We start from the raw sequence: 14,777 nt of genomic DNA, 5'->3' as shown, positions 1-14,777 counted from the left end.
TAAATTGCCCCTAGTATAGGTAGGTGGTAGGGAAATATAGGGACAGGTGGGGATGGGGTAGGAATATGGAATTAGTGTAGGATTAGTATAAATGGGTGGTTGATGGTCGGCACAGACTCGGTGGGCTGAAGGGCCTGTTTCAGTGCTGTATCTCTAATCTAAACTATAAGAAAGGCTTGATTTCCCTGCTCAGGCAGGAGAGGGCAGGAGGAGACAAGGGAGAAGAGAGGAGAGAAGAGCCCAGGTGTTGTTGCTGTTTGCTTTGCTGATGATGTAACCAAGAAGTACTGCAATAAAGTTTCTTAGAGCTACAGTCGGACTTCGTCTCTCTTTGTGTAACTAATGGAATCCAACAGCTTATCTCACCATTCCTCGTGGATTCTGTCCACAAGATCCATTGATGTGGTCAATGGCACACCCTTTCAATCATAATGTGACAGCAGCTTTCCAGATGTACCTCACACAACAGCTACAACATGACTTTCTACATAAACAATCTCATCATGGAATTCCATGGTTGACTAATTTTTTTGTCCTCTTTCAATAAGCGGGTACGTCAAATTCTTGAAAATTTTTGTTTTTTTAAAGTTAAGACAAATCATCAACATGCTTACAAACCGGGTGGGCTGGGCCAGTGACTACAGCTATTTTTCCCAGTCTGTACTTGCAATGTTAAAACAAACAAGTTCATAAATTATATTTTAAGCATGCGTTATGTATAAAATTAGACATTAGTATTCCTTTAGAGGCTAATTTTAACTCACCTAACTGTTACACAAATTGTCCCAGTGAATTTCATACCATTTTGGCAGCCACTATAAAATGAAATATGAATGGACCTTACAATCTACTCCTGGGTTTCCTTTGGGTAGAGAAGGCAGCCTCTAATTTGTGTTATTGAATTTTATACTCTAAATTCATTTTAAATACAACTGCTTTAGAAATGCAATTCACAAAAATTTCCAGACTTAAAACCGGTCTGGAAAAATAAAATAAAAACAAGAAATGCTGGAACCACTCAGCAGGTCTGGCAGCATCTGTGGAAAGAGAAGCAGAGTTAACGTTTCGGGTCAGTGACCCTTCATAACTCGATGGAGGGTCACTGACCCGAAACGTTAACTCTGCTTCTCTTTCCACAGATGCTGCCAGACCTGCTGAGTGGTTCCAGCATTTCTTGTTTTTATTTCAGATTTCCAGCATCCGCAGTATTTTGCTTTTATTTTACTGGAAAAATAAAACATGTGTTCCCACATTTTAAATTTTTTTAAAATCATCACAGTGAAAAGTTTGGTTTAAAAATGTCACACTTAAGTTTTAATACATAATATGTATTTATATTGGGGTTTTCACATAAGTGGACATGACAAGTGGCACCAAGACTGCCAAGGCTAAACAGTACAAACCTGACCCGAACCTGAATGCTGGACACAGGATGTAGACCCAACCCGACCCGAACCCAGCATGTGTAGTCAGGTTTGGTTGGGTTCGGGTCGGGTAGCCAGGCTTTACTTCAAGGAGATTTGGAAAGACTTAGTGAGTGGGCAAGAACGTGGGTAGATGGAATATAATGTGGAAAAATGTGAGGTTATCCACTTTGGTAGGAGGAATAGATGTGCAGAGTATTTCATAAATGGTAAGAGATTAGAAAGTGTAGATTGACAAAGGGACCTGGGTGTCCTTGTCAATAAGTCACTGAAAACTAACATGCAGGTGCAGCAAGTAAATAGGTAGGCTAATGGTCTGTTAGCCTTTATCGCAAGAGGATTTGAGTACAGGAGTAGTGAAGTCTTGCTTCAATTGTATAGAACCTTGGTTAGACCGCACCTGGAGTACTGTGTGCAGTTTTGGTTTCCTTACCTTAGGAAGGATATTATTGCCATTGAGGAAGTGCAACGAAGGTTCACCAGACTTGTTCCTGGGATGGCGGGACTGTCCTATGAGGAGAGACTGGGGAAACTGTTCAATAATTTTTGAGCATGACGGGCCCCCCTTTTTATTTTTAGTTATTGATTTGTTTATTTTATTTTAGTTGGTTGCATCATTCATTTTTATTACCATGTGCCTGCCCACTGTTTTTTTCATGTTTGTGCTTGGGTAAAGGGGGAGGGGAAGGGGACTACAACTCCCAGGGTGCACCGCGTCCTGCGCATGCTCAGCGCGCAGTGGGAGCCGGTTACTATTGCGACAGGGCCTGCAGGACGTGAGTTAAAATAAGGATTAAAATAAATGCGAGCGCCCGGGATCGCGTTTCGGAGAATCGGCGGGTCTTTGTTTTTTTTGCCGGTGGGTTTTTTTTTGGGCCGTGGTGTCACTGCCAGAGCCGGGCCTGAGCCCCGGGCTTTGGGCCTTCACCGGCTCAGCCCTGCCTGTTCCCGGTTATTGATATCAATGTTTAGCCTCTTGCATATTTCCTAGATAAATATTACATTGTAGCCTTTTTTAACCTATAGTACTGTTAGTTGTTGTAAAAGGGAAAGAACTTACATTTCTGTAGCGCCTATCACATTCTCAGGACGTCTCAAAGGCCTTCACAATGAAGTATTTTGACGCTGCTGTCACTGTTATAATGTAGACAGTTGGTACACAGCAAGATCCCACAAAAGGCAATGTTTTTTTTTTAGTGATGTTGGTTGAGGGATAAATATTGACCCCAAGGACACTGGGCAGAACCCCCCCCCCCAGTTTCTTGTGTCAATGGTCGTGGGACCTTTTACATCCACCTGAGAGAGCAGGTGGAACCTCGGTTTAATGTCTCATCCAAAAAACACCTCCAACAGGCAGCATTCCCTCAGCAGCATTGAAAGAAAGAAATTCACAACACGGAAGGAGCCATTCAGTCCATGGTGTCTGCATTGGCCGACAAGTAGCCACCAGACTAATCCACTTTCCAGCCCTTGGTCTATAGATTTGTGTGTTATGGCATTTCAAGAGTACGTCCAGGTTTTTTTTTTGAATGTTATGATGGTTTCTGCCTCTACCACCCTTTCAGCCACTGAGATCCAGATCCCCACCACCCTCTGGATGAAAATATTTCCCCTCAAATCCCCTCTAAACCTTCTACCTCTTCCTGAAAATGCTGGTTATGGACCACTCAATCAAAGGGAATAGGGCCTTCCTATCCACTCTAGACCCCTCATAATTTTATACATTTAAATTAGATCTCCCCTCAGCTTCCTCTGTTCCAAAGAAAACAATCTTATCCAATCTTTCCTCATAACTAAAATTCTCCAGCCCAGACAACATCCTTGTAAATCTCCTCTGTATCCTCTCTAGCGCAATCACATCTTTCCTATAGTGTGGTGACCAGAACTGCACACTGTTCACCAGCTGTGGCCTAACTAGACTTTTGTGGAACACCTCCGCTCAGTCTGAAAACATGTCCCGGAGCTTCTGGTTGCTGGCCATTTCAACCCCACCGCGCCCCCCCCCCCCCCCCTGTCCACGCTCTCATGCTCACATCTCTGTCCTGGGATTGCTGCAGGGTTCCAGTGAACATCAACGCAAGCTCGAGGAACAGCATCCCATTTACTGATTAGGCACACTACAGCCTGTCGGACTGAACATTGTGTTCAATAATTTCAGAGCCTGACGGGCCCCCCTTTCTTTTTATTTGTTTATTTTATTTTATTTTATTTTGTTATATCCATCATTTTTTTTACCATGTGCCTGCCCACTGTTTTTTGTCGTGTTTGTGCTTTGGGCCAGGCTGTTCCATTTTACAGTCAATTAACACCCTCTCTGCACTTTGTCTTTCAGCATACCATTAACATATCATTTGTCTTTGCTCCATGACCTTCTGGTCAGTTATTCTCTGTGACCTGGTCCTATCAACACCACCTCTTTGGTTATCTCTTGCCCCACCCCCTGCTTTATTTGCTTAAAACCTATTTCATTTCTAGCCTTTGTTAGTTCTGAAGAAGGGTCACTGACCTGAAACGTTATCTCTGCTTCTCTCTCCACAGATGTTGCCAGACCTGCTGAGTATTTCCAGCATTTCTTGTTTTTATTCCAAATTTCCAGCATCTGTAGTATTTTGCTTTTATTTTAGACTTTTATATAGTTCCAGCATAACCACTCAGCTCTTCTATTCTGTGCCACAGCTAATAAAGGCAAGTATCCCAATATGCCTTCTCCACCACCTTATCCACCTGTCCAGTCACCTTCAGGGATCTGTGGACATGCACTCCAAGGTCCCTCTATTCCTCTACACTTCTCCATATCCTATCATTCATTGTGTATTCCCTTGCCTTGTTAGCCTTCCCCAAATGCATTACCTCACAACTCTCTGTATTGAACTCCATTTGCCACTGTTTCTCCCATTAGTCCATTGATCTCTTCCTGCAGTTTGCAGCTTTTTTCTTAATCATCAACCACACAGCTAGTTTTTGTATCGTCTGCAAACTTCTTAATCATACCCCCTATATTCAAATTGAAATCATTGATATATACCACAAAAAGTAAGGGACCGAGTACTGAGCCCTGCAGAATTCCACTAAAAACAGCCTTCCAGTCACAAAAACACCCATCGACCATTATCCTTTGCTTCCTGCCTCTGAGCCAATTTTGGATCCAACTTTCCACTTTGCCTTGGATCCCATGGGCTTTTACTTGCGTGACCAGTCTGCCACGCGGGACCTTATCAAAAGCCTTGCTAAAATCCATATAGACTACGTCACTTGCACTACCCTCATCGACCCTCCTTGTTACGCCCTCAAAAAAATTCAATCATGTTACTCAGACATGGCCTTCCCTTAACGAATCCAAGTTGACTGTCTTTGATTAATCCGTGTCTTTCTGAATGAAGATTTATCCTGTCCCTCAGAATTTGTTCCAATAAATTTACCACCACCGTGATTAGGCTGACTGGTTGTAATTATTTGTTCTATCTCTTTCTCCCTTTTTAAACAATAATACAATGTTAGCTGTCCTCCAATCTTATGGCACCACACCAGTAGCCAGAGAGGATTGGAAAATGCCTCTGCTATTTCTTCTCTTGCCTCCCTTAATACTATAGGATACATTTCATCTGGGTTTGGGGATTTATCCACTTTCAAAGATGTTGAACCCCTTAATACTTCCTCTCTCACTATGTTAATTTCATCCAACATTTCAGATTCCTCCTCCATGATTGCAAAGTCTGCATCGTCCCTCTCTTTTGTGAAAACTGAAGCAAAGTATTCAATAAGAACCATGTCCTCTGCCTTCACATACAGGTTACCTTTATGGTCCCTAATAGGCTCTACTCTTTCTTTAGCTAACCTCTTCTTCTTTACGTATTAATAAAAAAAACTTTTGTGTTGCCTTGATTTTACTTGCCAATATTTTTTATGCCCACTCTTTGCTTTCCTAATTCACTTTTTAATTTCACTCCTACATTTCTTGTACTCCTCTAGCTTTTCTGCATTATTGAACCCTCGGTATCTATCATAAACTTCCCTTTTTTCTTCATCATAGAATGGTTACAGCACAGAAGGAGGCCATTTGGCCTGTCGTGTCTGTGCCAACTCTCGATAAGAGCAACTCATCTAGACCCACTCCCTGCCTTTTCCACATAGCTCTGCAAATTTTTTCTCTTCAGGTAATTATCCAGTTCTATTTTGAAAGCCACAATTGAGTCTGCCTCCACTACACTCTCAGGCAGTGCATTCCAGATCCTAACCACTCGCTGTGTAAAAAAGTTTTTCCTCATGTTGTCGTTGCTTCTTATGCCAATCACCTTTAATCGGTGGATCCTTCTACCAATGGGCACAGTTTCTCTCTATCTACTCTGTCCAGACCCCTCATGAATTTGAACACTTCTATCAAATCTCCTTCTCTTCTCCAAGGAGAACAATCCCAGCTTCTCAAATCTATCCTCATCCCTGGAACCATTCTCATGAATCTTTTCTGCACCCTCTCAAATGCCTTCACATCCTTCTTAAAGTATGGTGCCCAGAACTGGAATCAATACTCCAGTTGAGGCTCAACCAGTGTGTTATACAGGCTTATTATAACTTCCTTGTTCTTGTACTTAATGCCCCTATTTATAAAGCCAAGGATCCCATAAGTTTTATTAACCGCTTTCTCAACCTGTCCTGCAACCTTCAGTGATTTGTGCACATATATCCCCAGGTCCCTCTGCTCCTGCACCCTCTTTAGAATTGTACCCTTTAATTTGTAGTGCTTGTCCTCATTCTTCCTACCAAAATGATTCACTTCACACTTCTCTGCATTAAATTTCATCTACCACTTATCCACCCATTCCATCAACCTGTTTCTTGAAGTTTATCACGATCCTCCTAATAGTTCACAATACTTCCAAGTTTTGAGTCATCTGCAAGTTTTGAAATTGTGCCCTGTACACCCAAGTTTAGGTCATTAATATATATCAAGAAAAGCAGTGGTCCTAATACCAACCCAGTCCGAAAAACAACCGTTCGCCATGACTCTCTGTTTCCTGTCACTCAACCAATTTCATATCCATGCTGCTACTTTCCCTTTTGTTCTTCTCAACTTAGTAAAACTAGCTTTTCCCCAATTGAGAACTTTGTTCTTTCCATAACTGCCCTAAATCTAACTGAATTATGATCACTTCTGCCAAAGTGCTCCCCAACTGATACCCCTTCCACCTGCCCAGCTTTATTCCCTACAACTAAGTCCAGAACCGTCCTCTCTCTTGTTCGACTTGCCATTTATTGGCTAAAAAGAAAGTTCTGCTAAGGGCATTTTAAGAATTCTGCTCCCTCTGTGCCTTTTACACTAATTCCATCCCAGTTAATATTTGGGTATTTGAAATCCCCCACTATTCCTGCCCTATTCTTTTTGCACTTCTCAAGAGATTTGCCTACATATTTGCTCTTCTATCTCCCTCCCTATTCAGTTCTGAATACTGGTGAGAGTGATGGTTCCTCTGGGAAGTGCAGGCAGAGTCAACTGTTTGGGGGTCAATAGTACACTCTCAGTTGTGATTTCCCCTGTTTTGTTCTTCAGTTCAACCCATATGGCTTCATTTGATGATCCTTCTGCCATATCAACCCTCCTCACAGCTATATTTTTTTCTTTAATCAATATTGCAACCCCCCCCCCCTCCTTTTTTATCCCCCTATCTCATCTGAAAACCCTGTAACCAGGAATGTTGAGCTGCCATTCTTGCCCTTCTTTCAGCCATGTCCCAGTAATAGCTATAATATCCTACTCCCATCTTACTCTCTGTGCTCTCAGCTCATCCACCTTATTCTCTAGACTTCTTACTTGAAGTACTGTCTATTTAGCACTGTCAAATTCCCTTGTCTATTTTCTAGCCTTTGTTTCCTCTGCCTTTCAAACACGCCTACTAATTTTCTAGCTTCCATTTTCAACTTTTCTTCTCTCCCTTCTGAATCTACTCTCAGGCTCTCATCCCCCTGCAAAGCTAGTTTAAACCCTTCCCACCAGCAGAAGCACCTGTGAGGATATTGGCCCCAGCACTGTTGAGGTGCTTGTACAGGACCCACCTCCCCCAGAAGAGGTCCCAATGCCTCAGGAATCTAAAGCCCTCCCTCCTGCACCATCTCTCCAGCCACATGTTCATCAGCTGTGTCTTCCTATTTCTGTACTCACTAGCATGTGGCACTGGGAGTAATCCAGAGATTACTGTGTTTGAGGTCCTGCTTTTCAATCTCTCTCCTAGCTCCTTAAACTCTGCCTGCAGAACCTCAACCCTCTTTCTGCCTATGTCATTGGTGCTAACATGGACCACAACCTCTGGCTGATCACCCACCCTCCTCAGAATCTCCTGTAGCCACTCAGTGAGATTCTTCACCCTGGCACCAGGGAGGCAACATACCATCCTGGAGTGACATCTCTGGACGCAGTAGCGCCCATCTGTTCCTCTCACTATCAATCTTCCTATTATATTGCTCTTCCACTCTTCATCCTCCCACCCCCCCCCCCCCCCCTCACCGCGCAGCTGAGTCACCCATGGTGCCATGGACTTGATTCTGCCTGCACTTCCCAAAGGAACCATCACTCTCACCAGTATTCAGAACTGAATACCAGTTGGTGAGGAAGATGCAGTCATGGGGTCCCTTGCCCTGCCTGCCTTGTCCTCCTTGTACTTCTGGTGGTCAACCATTCCCTCTTTGCCTGAAACTCACGGATGCAGCGTACTGACTCCAGCTCCCAGTCAAGCTCCGAAACCTGCAGCTTGAGCTGCTCTAGCTGGTGACACTTCCTGCACCTGTGGTCGTTCAGGCCATGAGAGGCATCCAGGATTTCCCACATGGCATTCCCCACCGACAGTGCAGCGCTCCCTCAGTACTGAATCTCTGGACAGTGCAACGCTCCCTCAGTACTTTCCCTCCGACAGTGCAGCACTCCCTCAGTACTGACCCTCCGACAATGCAGCACTCCCTCAGTACTGACCCTCCAACAGTGCAAAACTCCCTCAGTACTGACCTCTGACAGTGCAGTACTCCCTCAGTACTGACCCTCCGACAGTGCGGCATTCCCTCAGTACTGTCCCTCCAACAGTGCAGTACTCCCTCAGTACTGACCCTCCGACAGTGCAGTACTCCCTCAGTACTGACCCTCCGACAGTGCGGCACTCCCTCAGTACTGACCCTCCAACAGTGCGGCGCTCCCTCAGTACTGACCCTCCAACAGTGCGGCACTCCCTCAGTACTGACCCTCCGATAGTGCGGCACTCCCTCAGTACTGACCCTCCGATAGTGCGGCACTCCCTCAGTACTGACCCTCCGACAGTGCGGCGATCCCTCAGTAGTTTCCCTCCGACAGTGCAGCACTCCCTCAGTACTGACCCTCCGACAGTGCGGCACTCCCTCAGTACTGACCCTCCGACAGTGCGTTGCTCCCTCAGTAGTTTCCCTCCGACAGTGCAGCATTCCCTCAGATCTGACTCTCCGACAGTGCAGCACTCCCTCAGTACTGACCCTCCGACAGTGCAGCACTCCCTCAGTACTGACCCTCCGACAGTGCAGCACTCCCTCAGTACTGACCCTCCGACAGTGCGGTACTCCCTCAGCACTGACCCTCCGACAGTGCAGTACTCCCTCAGTACTGACCCTCCGACAGTGCGGCACTCCCTCAGTACTGACCCTCCGACAGTGTAGCGCTCCCTCAGTACTGACCCTCCAACAGTGCGGCACTCCCTCAGTACTGACCCTCCGATAGTGTAGCGCTCCCTCAGTACTGACCCTCCGACAGTGCGGCACTCCCTCAGTACTGACCCTCCGACAGTGCGGCACTCCCTCAGTACTGACCCTCCGACAGTGCGGCACTCCCTCAGTACTGACCCTCCGACAGTGCGGCACTCCCTCAGTACTGACCCTCCGACAGTGCGGCACTCCCTCAGTACTGACCCTCCGACAGTGCGGCACTCCCTCAGTACTGACCCTCCGACAGTGCGGCACTCCCTCAGTACTGACCCTCCGACAGTGCGGCACTCCCTCAGTACTGACCCTCCGACAGTGCGGCACTCCCTCAGTACTGACCCTCCGACAGTGCGGCGATCCCTCAGTAGTTTCCCTCCGACAGTGCAGCACTCCCTCAGTACTGACCCTCCGACAGTGCGGCACTCCCTCAGTACTGACCCTCCGACAGTGCGGCACTCCCTCAGTACTGACCCTCCGACAGTGCGGCACTCCCTCAGTACTGACCCTCCGACAGTGCGGCACTCCCTCAGTACTGACCCTCCGACAGTGCGGCACTCCCTCAGTACTGACCCTCCGACAGTGCGGCACTCCCTCAGTACTGACCCTCCGACAGTGCGGCACTCCCTCAGTACTGACCCTCCGACAGTGCGTTGCTCCCTCAGTAGTTTCCCTCCGACAGTGCAGCATTCCCTCAGATCTGACTCTCCGACAGTGCAGCACTCCCTCAGTACTGACCCTCCGACAGTGCGGTACTCCCTCAGCACTGACCCTCCGACAGTGCGACCCTCCGACAGTGCGGCACTCCCTCAGTACTGATCCTCTGACAGTGCAGCACTCCCTCAGTACTGACCCTCTGACAGTGCAGCACTCGCTCAGTACTGACCCTCCGACAGTGCGGCACTCGCTCAGTACTGTCCCTCCGACAGTGCAGCACTCCCTCAGTACTGACCCTCCGACAGTGCAGCACTCGCTCATTACTGACCCTCCGACAGTGCGGCACTCGCTCAGTACTGACCCTCCGACAGTGCGGCACTCCCTCAGTACTGACCCTCCGACAGTGCGGCACTCGCTCATTACTGACCCTCCGACAGTGCGGCACTCGCTCAGTACTGTCCCTCCGACAGTGCGGCACTCGCTCAGTACTGTCCCTCCGACAGTGCGGCACTCGCTCAGTACTGTCCCTCCGACAGTGCGGCACTCGCTCAGTACTTACCCTCCGACAGTGCGGCACTCGCTCAGTACTGACCCTCCGACAGTGCGGCACTCGCTCAGTACTGACCCTCCGACAGTGCGGCACTCGCTCAGTACTGTCCCTCCGACAGTGCAGCACTCGCTCAGTAACTGACCCTCCGACAGTGCGGCACTCGCTCAGTAACTGACCCTCCGACAGTGCGGCACTCGCTCAGTAACTGACCCTCCGACAGTGCGGCACTCGCTCAGTAACTGACCCTCCGACTGTGCGGCACTCGCTCAGTACTGACCCTCCGACAGTGCGGCACTCACTCAGTAACTGACCCTCCGACAGTGCGGCACTCCCTCAGTACTGACCCTCCGACAGTGCGGCACTCGCTCAGTAACTGACCCTCCGACAGTGCGGCACTCGCTCAGTAACTGACCCTCCGACAGTGCGGCACTCGCTCAGTAACTGACCCTCCGACAGTGCGGCACTCGCTCAGTACTGACCCTCCGACAGTGCGGCACTCGCTCAGTACTGACCCTCCGACAGTGCGGCACTCGCTCAGTACTGACCCTGCGACAGTGCGGCACTCGCTCAGTACTGACCCTGCGACAGTGCGGCACTCGCTCAGTACTGACCCTGCGACAGTGCGGCACTCGCTCAGTACTGACCCTGCGACAGTGCGGCACTCGCTCAGTACTGACCCTGCGACAGTGCGGCACTCGCTCAGTACTGACCCTGCGACAGTGCGGCACTCGCTCAGTACTGACCCTGCGACAGTGCGGCACTCGCTCAGTACTGACCCTGCGACAGTGCGGCACTCGCTCAGTACTGACCCTGCGACAGTGCGGCACTCGCTCAGTACTGACCCTCCGACAGTGCGGCACTCGCTCAGTACTGACCCTCCGACAGTGCGGCACTCCCTCAGTACTGCACTGGGAGTGTCAGCTCAGAATATGTGCTTCAATCCCTGGGAGTGCTGCTTGAACTAAAGGTTAGAGCCACAGCTGACTTTGCACTGATATCATTTTGCAGAGTGAAAAATAATTAAGCTTTTCTGACAAATCAAGATTTGGGGTTAAAAGAAAAAACTTGCAGTTGTACATTTCTGCAGCACGTCTTGTTAATCGTTGAGTATATTCAAAGCTGAGATAGATAGATGTTTGGACTTTAGGGAAATCAAGGGATATGGATTTCTTTTGTTGTTAGTAATGATTGTGCCTAATTTGTTCTGGGTTCCCCCACCAGAGGAAATGCTTTCTCTGGGCCCTTTTTGAAAGGTGTAAGCCTCAAATAGAGCAAGGAGTCCCAGGAGGTGGAGATTGGGGCTTCGGGACTGGATCTTATTTGCATAAATTCACCTGGATTCCCATCCAAACCTGACCAGATGCAGTAGCTGGTTGTTGGGTGGGAGCGGAAATTTGGGGTGGGGGGGCGGGGGCAGACATGGGCAAAGGAGGCACTTTTTAAAATTTATTTTAGATGGTGGACAGGCTTTGTGGAGCCAGGAGGTGAGTTACTTGCTGCAGGATTCCTAGCCACGGTATTTATATGGCTACTCCAGTTCAGTTTCTGGTCAATGGTAGCCCCAGGATGTTGATAGTGGGGGATTCAGCGATGGTAATGCCATTGAATGTCAAGAGGCGATGGTTAGATTCTCTCTTGTTGGAGATGGTCATTGCCTGGCACTTGTGTGGCACGTATGCTACTTGCCACTTATTAGCCCAAGCCTGGATATTGTCCAGGTCTTGCTGCATTTCTGCACGGACTGCTTCAGTATCGGAGGAGTCGCGAATGGTGCGAACATTGTGCAATCATCAGCGAACATCCCCAATTCTGACCTTATATTTATGATTATGATGAAGCAGCTGAAGATGGTTGGGCCTAGGACACTATCTTGAGGAACTCCTGCAGTGAAGTCCTGGAGCTCAGATGATTGACCTCCAACAACCACAACCATCTTCCTTTGCACTAGGTACGACTCCAACCAGCGGAGCGTTTTCCCCGATTCCCACTGACTCCAGTTTCACTCGGGCTCCTTGATGCCATACTCGGTCAAATGCTGCCTTGATGTCAAGGGCAGTCACTCTCACCTCACCTCTTGAGTTCAGCTCTTTTGTCCATGTTTGAACCAAGGCTGTAATGAGGTCAGGAGCTGAGAACCCAAACTGAGCATCACTGAGCAGCTTATTGCTAAGCAAGTACCATTTGATAGCACTATCAATGACACCTTCCATCACTTTACCGATGATCAAGAGTAGATTGATGGGATGGTAATTGGCCGGGTTGGATTTGTCCTGCTTTTTGTGTACAGGACATACCTGGGCAATTTTCCACATTGTCGGGTAGATGCCAGCGTTGTAGCTGTACTGGAACAGCTTAGCTAGGTGTGCGGCAAGTTCTGGAGCACAGGTCTTCAGTACTATTGCCCACAAGGAGACCTAAATACATTTTTATTATTTTAAGTGCCGAGGTCTCCTTGATCCTCCTTCCCGCAGGTCTGGCCTGACAGGGAAGTCATCACTGTTCTTCCACTCAGGCCTCCCATTCAAACTGCAGACTGGTCCCCAATCTGTATATTGAAAGATGGGCCCGCTGTCTTCCTGCTCATAACCCACGGCAGAACCCTGCTTCATTTTATTTATTGATGCACTGCCGAAATGCAGTAAATATATTTATATATTTTTCTCCATTTTCTTTGTTGCAGGAGCAACATTATGTCAGCCGACCAACTTACAAGTAAAATCATCTTGTTTGAGAGTGAGAGGAATGGAGTTGTGTATCGCATCCCCTCACTTCTCTACCTCAATGAGCAAAAAATCATCTTGGCATTTGCAGAGAAACGGACCTCTGCCCGAGATTTGGATGCAAAGATTCTGGTGATGAGAAGAGGGAAGCTTAACATGAGCGTAGTGAAGGTATGCATCATCTGCAATGGAGACTCCTTGAGTGCATTCTGCAGAATTCAAAATGGCACAAATATTTTTTGAAACATAGAAAGGGTAAAGTGGTATAGATGGATATATTAATGAAAGAGTAATCCCACTTGGGCAACTTGAGAATTTGAATTCATTTTTTCAAAATCTGGAAATAAAAAGCTGGTCTCAGTAAAAGTGACCATGAAGCTGTCGGATTGTTTAAAATACCCAACTGGTTCACTAATGTCCTTTTGGGAAGGAAACCTGCTGTCCTTACACGGTCTGGGCCTGTTTCAGTGCTGTATCTCTAAACTAAACTAAACTATAAGTGACTCCAGTCCCACACCAACATGTTTGACACTTCACTGCCCTCTGAAGTGACGTAGCAAGACTCTCAGTCATGTCACTATCACCTTCTCAAAGGCAACCTGGGATAGGCAGTAAATACTCGCCCACATCCCGAAGATAACTTTTTTAAAAGTTTTTTTTCTGACATACAGCCTGAAATTTACAAGCACAGTAAATATCCAAAGATATAATGATTATACTTTGCCTATGAAATAGTATTCAATAAATCTGGCAGTCACTCCCCCCACTCTACCACCGTAGTCCTGCAAGTTTATTTCCATCGTAGCCATCCAATTTCCTTTTGAAATCAATATAGAGTTCCAGGTCATTGCCACTCTCTGTGTAAAATAATTTCTTCCTCACATCCCCCCTGCCTGTCTTGCCCAAAACCTTAAATCTGTGTCCCACAGTCTTTGTACCATTAGCTAATAGAACAGCTTTTCTTTGTCTACCTTATATAAACCTGTCATAATCTGTGTCACGATCTAAACCTGTCATGATCTCTATCAGATCTCCCTTTAATCTCCTTTGTTCCAAGGAAAACAACCCCAGCTTCTCCAACCTAACTTTGTAGCTAAAATCCCTCATCCCTGGAACCATTCTGGTAAATCTCCTCTGCACCCTCTTAAAGACCCTCACATCCTTCCTAAAGTGTGGTGACCAGAGCTGAACACAGTACTCTAGGTGGGGCCAAACCAGAGCTTTATAAAGGTTCAGCATAACTTCCCTGCTTTTGTACTCTATGCCTCCATTTATGAAGCCCAAGATCCCATATGTTTTACTAACTGCATTCTCAATATGTTCTGCCACCTTCAAAGACCTATGCATGTGAACACCAGGTCCCTCTGTCCCCGTACACTCTTTAGACTGTGCAATTTAGTCTATATTGTCTCTCCTAAATGACAAAAGGTTTCTTTGGCCAAGTAAAGAAACAAAAGATATGTCTAGAGGAGGTGTAATTGGCAGAATGCAAAGTAAAGGGATTAAGAAACGAGAGAAAAAAAGCAGCATAAAAACATGAAATGGGGGCAGTGGTTATGATCTAAAAGTGTTGAACTAAATGTTGAGTCCAGAAGGCTGTAAAGTCCTCAGTTGAAAGACATACCACAAAACCTTTTGTATTTAAACTGTCCATTTTGTTCTTCTTCCCCCTCCTCCCTTTCACTTGCTCAAAACCTATTACATTTCTAACTTTTCCCATGG

The 14,777-nt window shown here is 47.0% G+C and overlaps 1 protein-coding gene across 3 annotated transcripts in view; it reads left to right on the top strand.

Moving 5' to 3' along the window:
- Nucleotides 1-2,141: 2,141 nt before the first annotated feature.
- The window catches only part of LOC137371088 (sialidase-3-like), a 37,064-nt gene continuing 24,428 nt past the window's right edge, over nt 2,142-14,777 (top strand). Inside the window, exons 1-3 of one of the 3 annotated variants that reach the window (XM_068033006.1) lie at nt 2,174-2,200; nt 5,455-5,578; nt 13,016-13,226. In XM_068033006.1, the coding sequence (XP_067889107.1) occupies nt 13,026-13,226 (201 nt within the window). In that variant the 5' untranslated portion in view covers nt 2,174-2,200; nt 5,455-5,578; nt 13,016-13,025. Of the gene's footprint in view, nt 2,201-5,113; nt 5,214-5,454; nt 5,579-13,015; nt 13,227-14,777 lie in introns of all 3 variants that reach the window. The other 2 variants (XM_068033004.1, XM_068033005.1) reach the window with 2 other exon arrangements.

Source organism: Heterodontus francisci, chromosome 6 (assembly GCF_036365525.1).
Source record: "Heterodontus francisci isolate sHetFra1 chromosome 6, sHetFra1.hap1, whole genome shotgun sequence".
Lineage (NCBI taxonomy): Eukaryota > Metazoa > Chordata > Chondrichthyes > Heterodontiformes > Heterodontidae > Heterodontus > Heterodontus francisci.
This window is presented reverse-complemented; position numbering and strand designations above follow the sequence as displayed.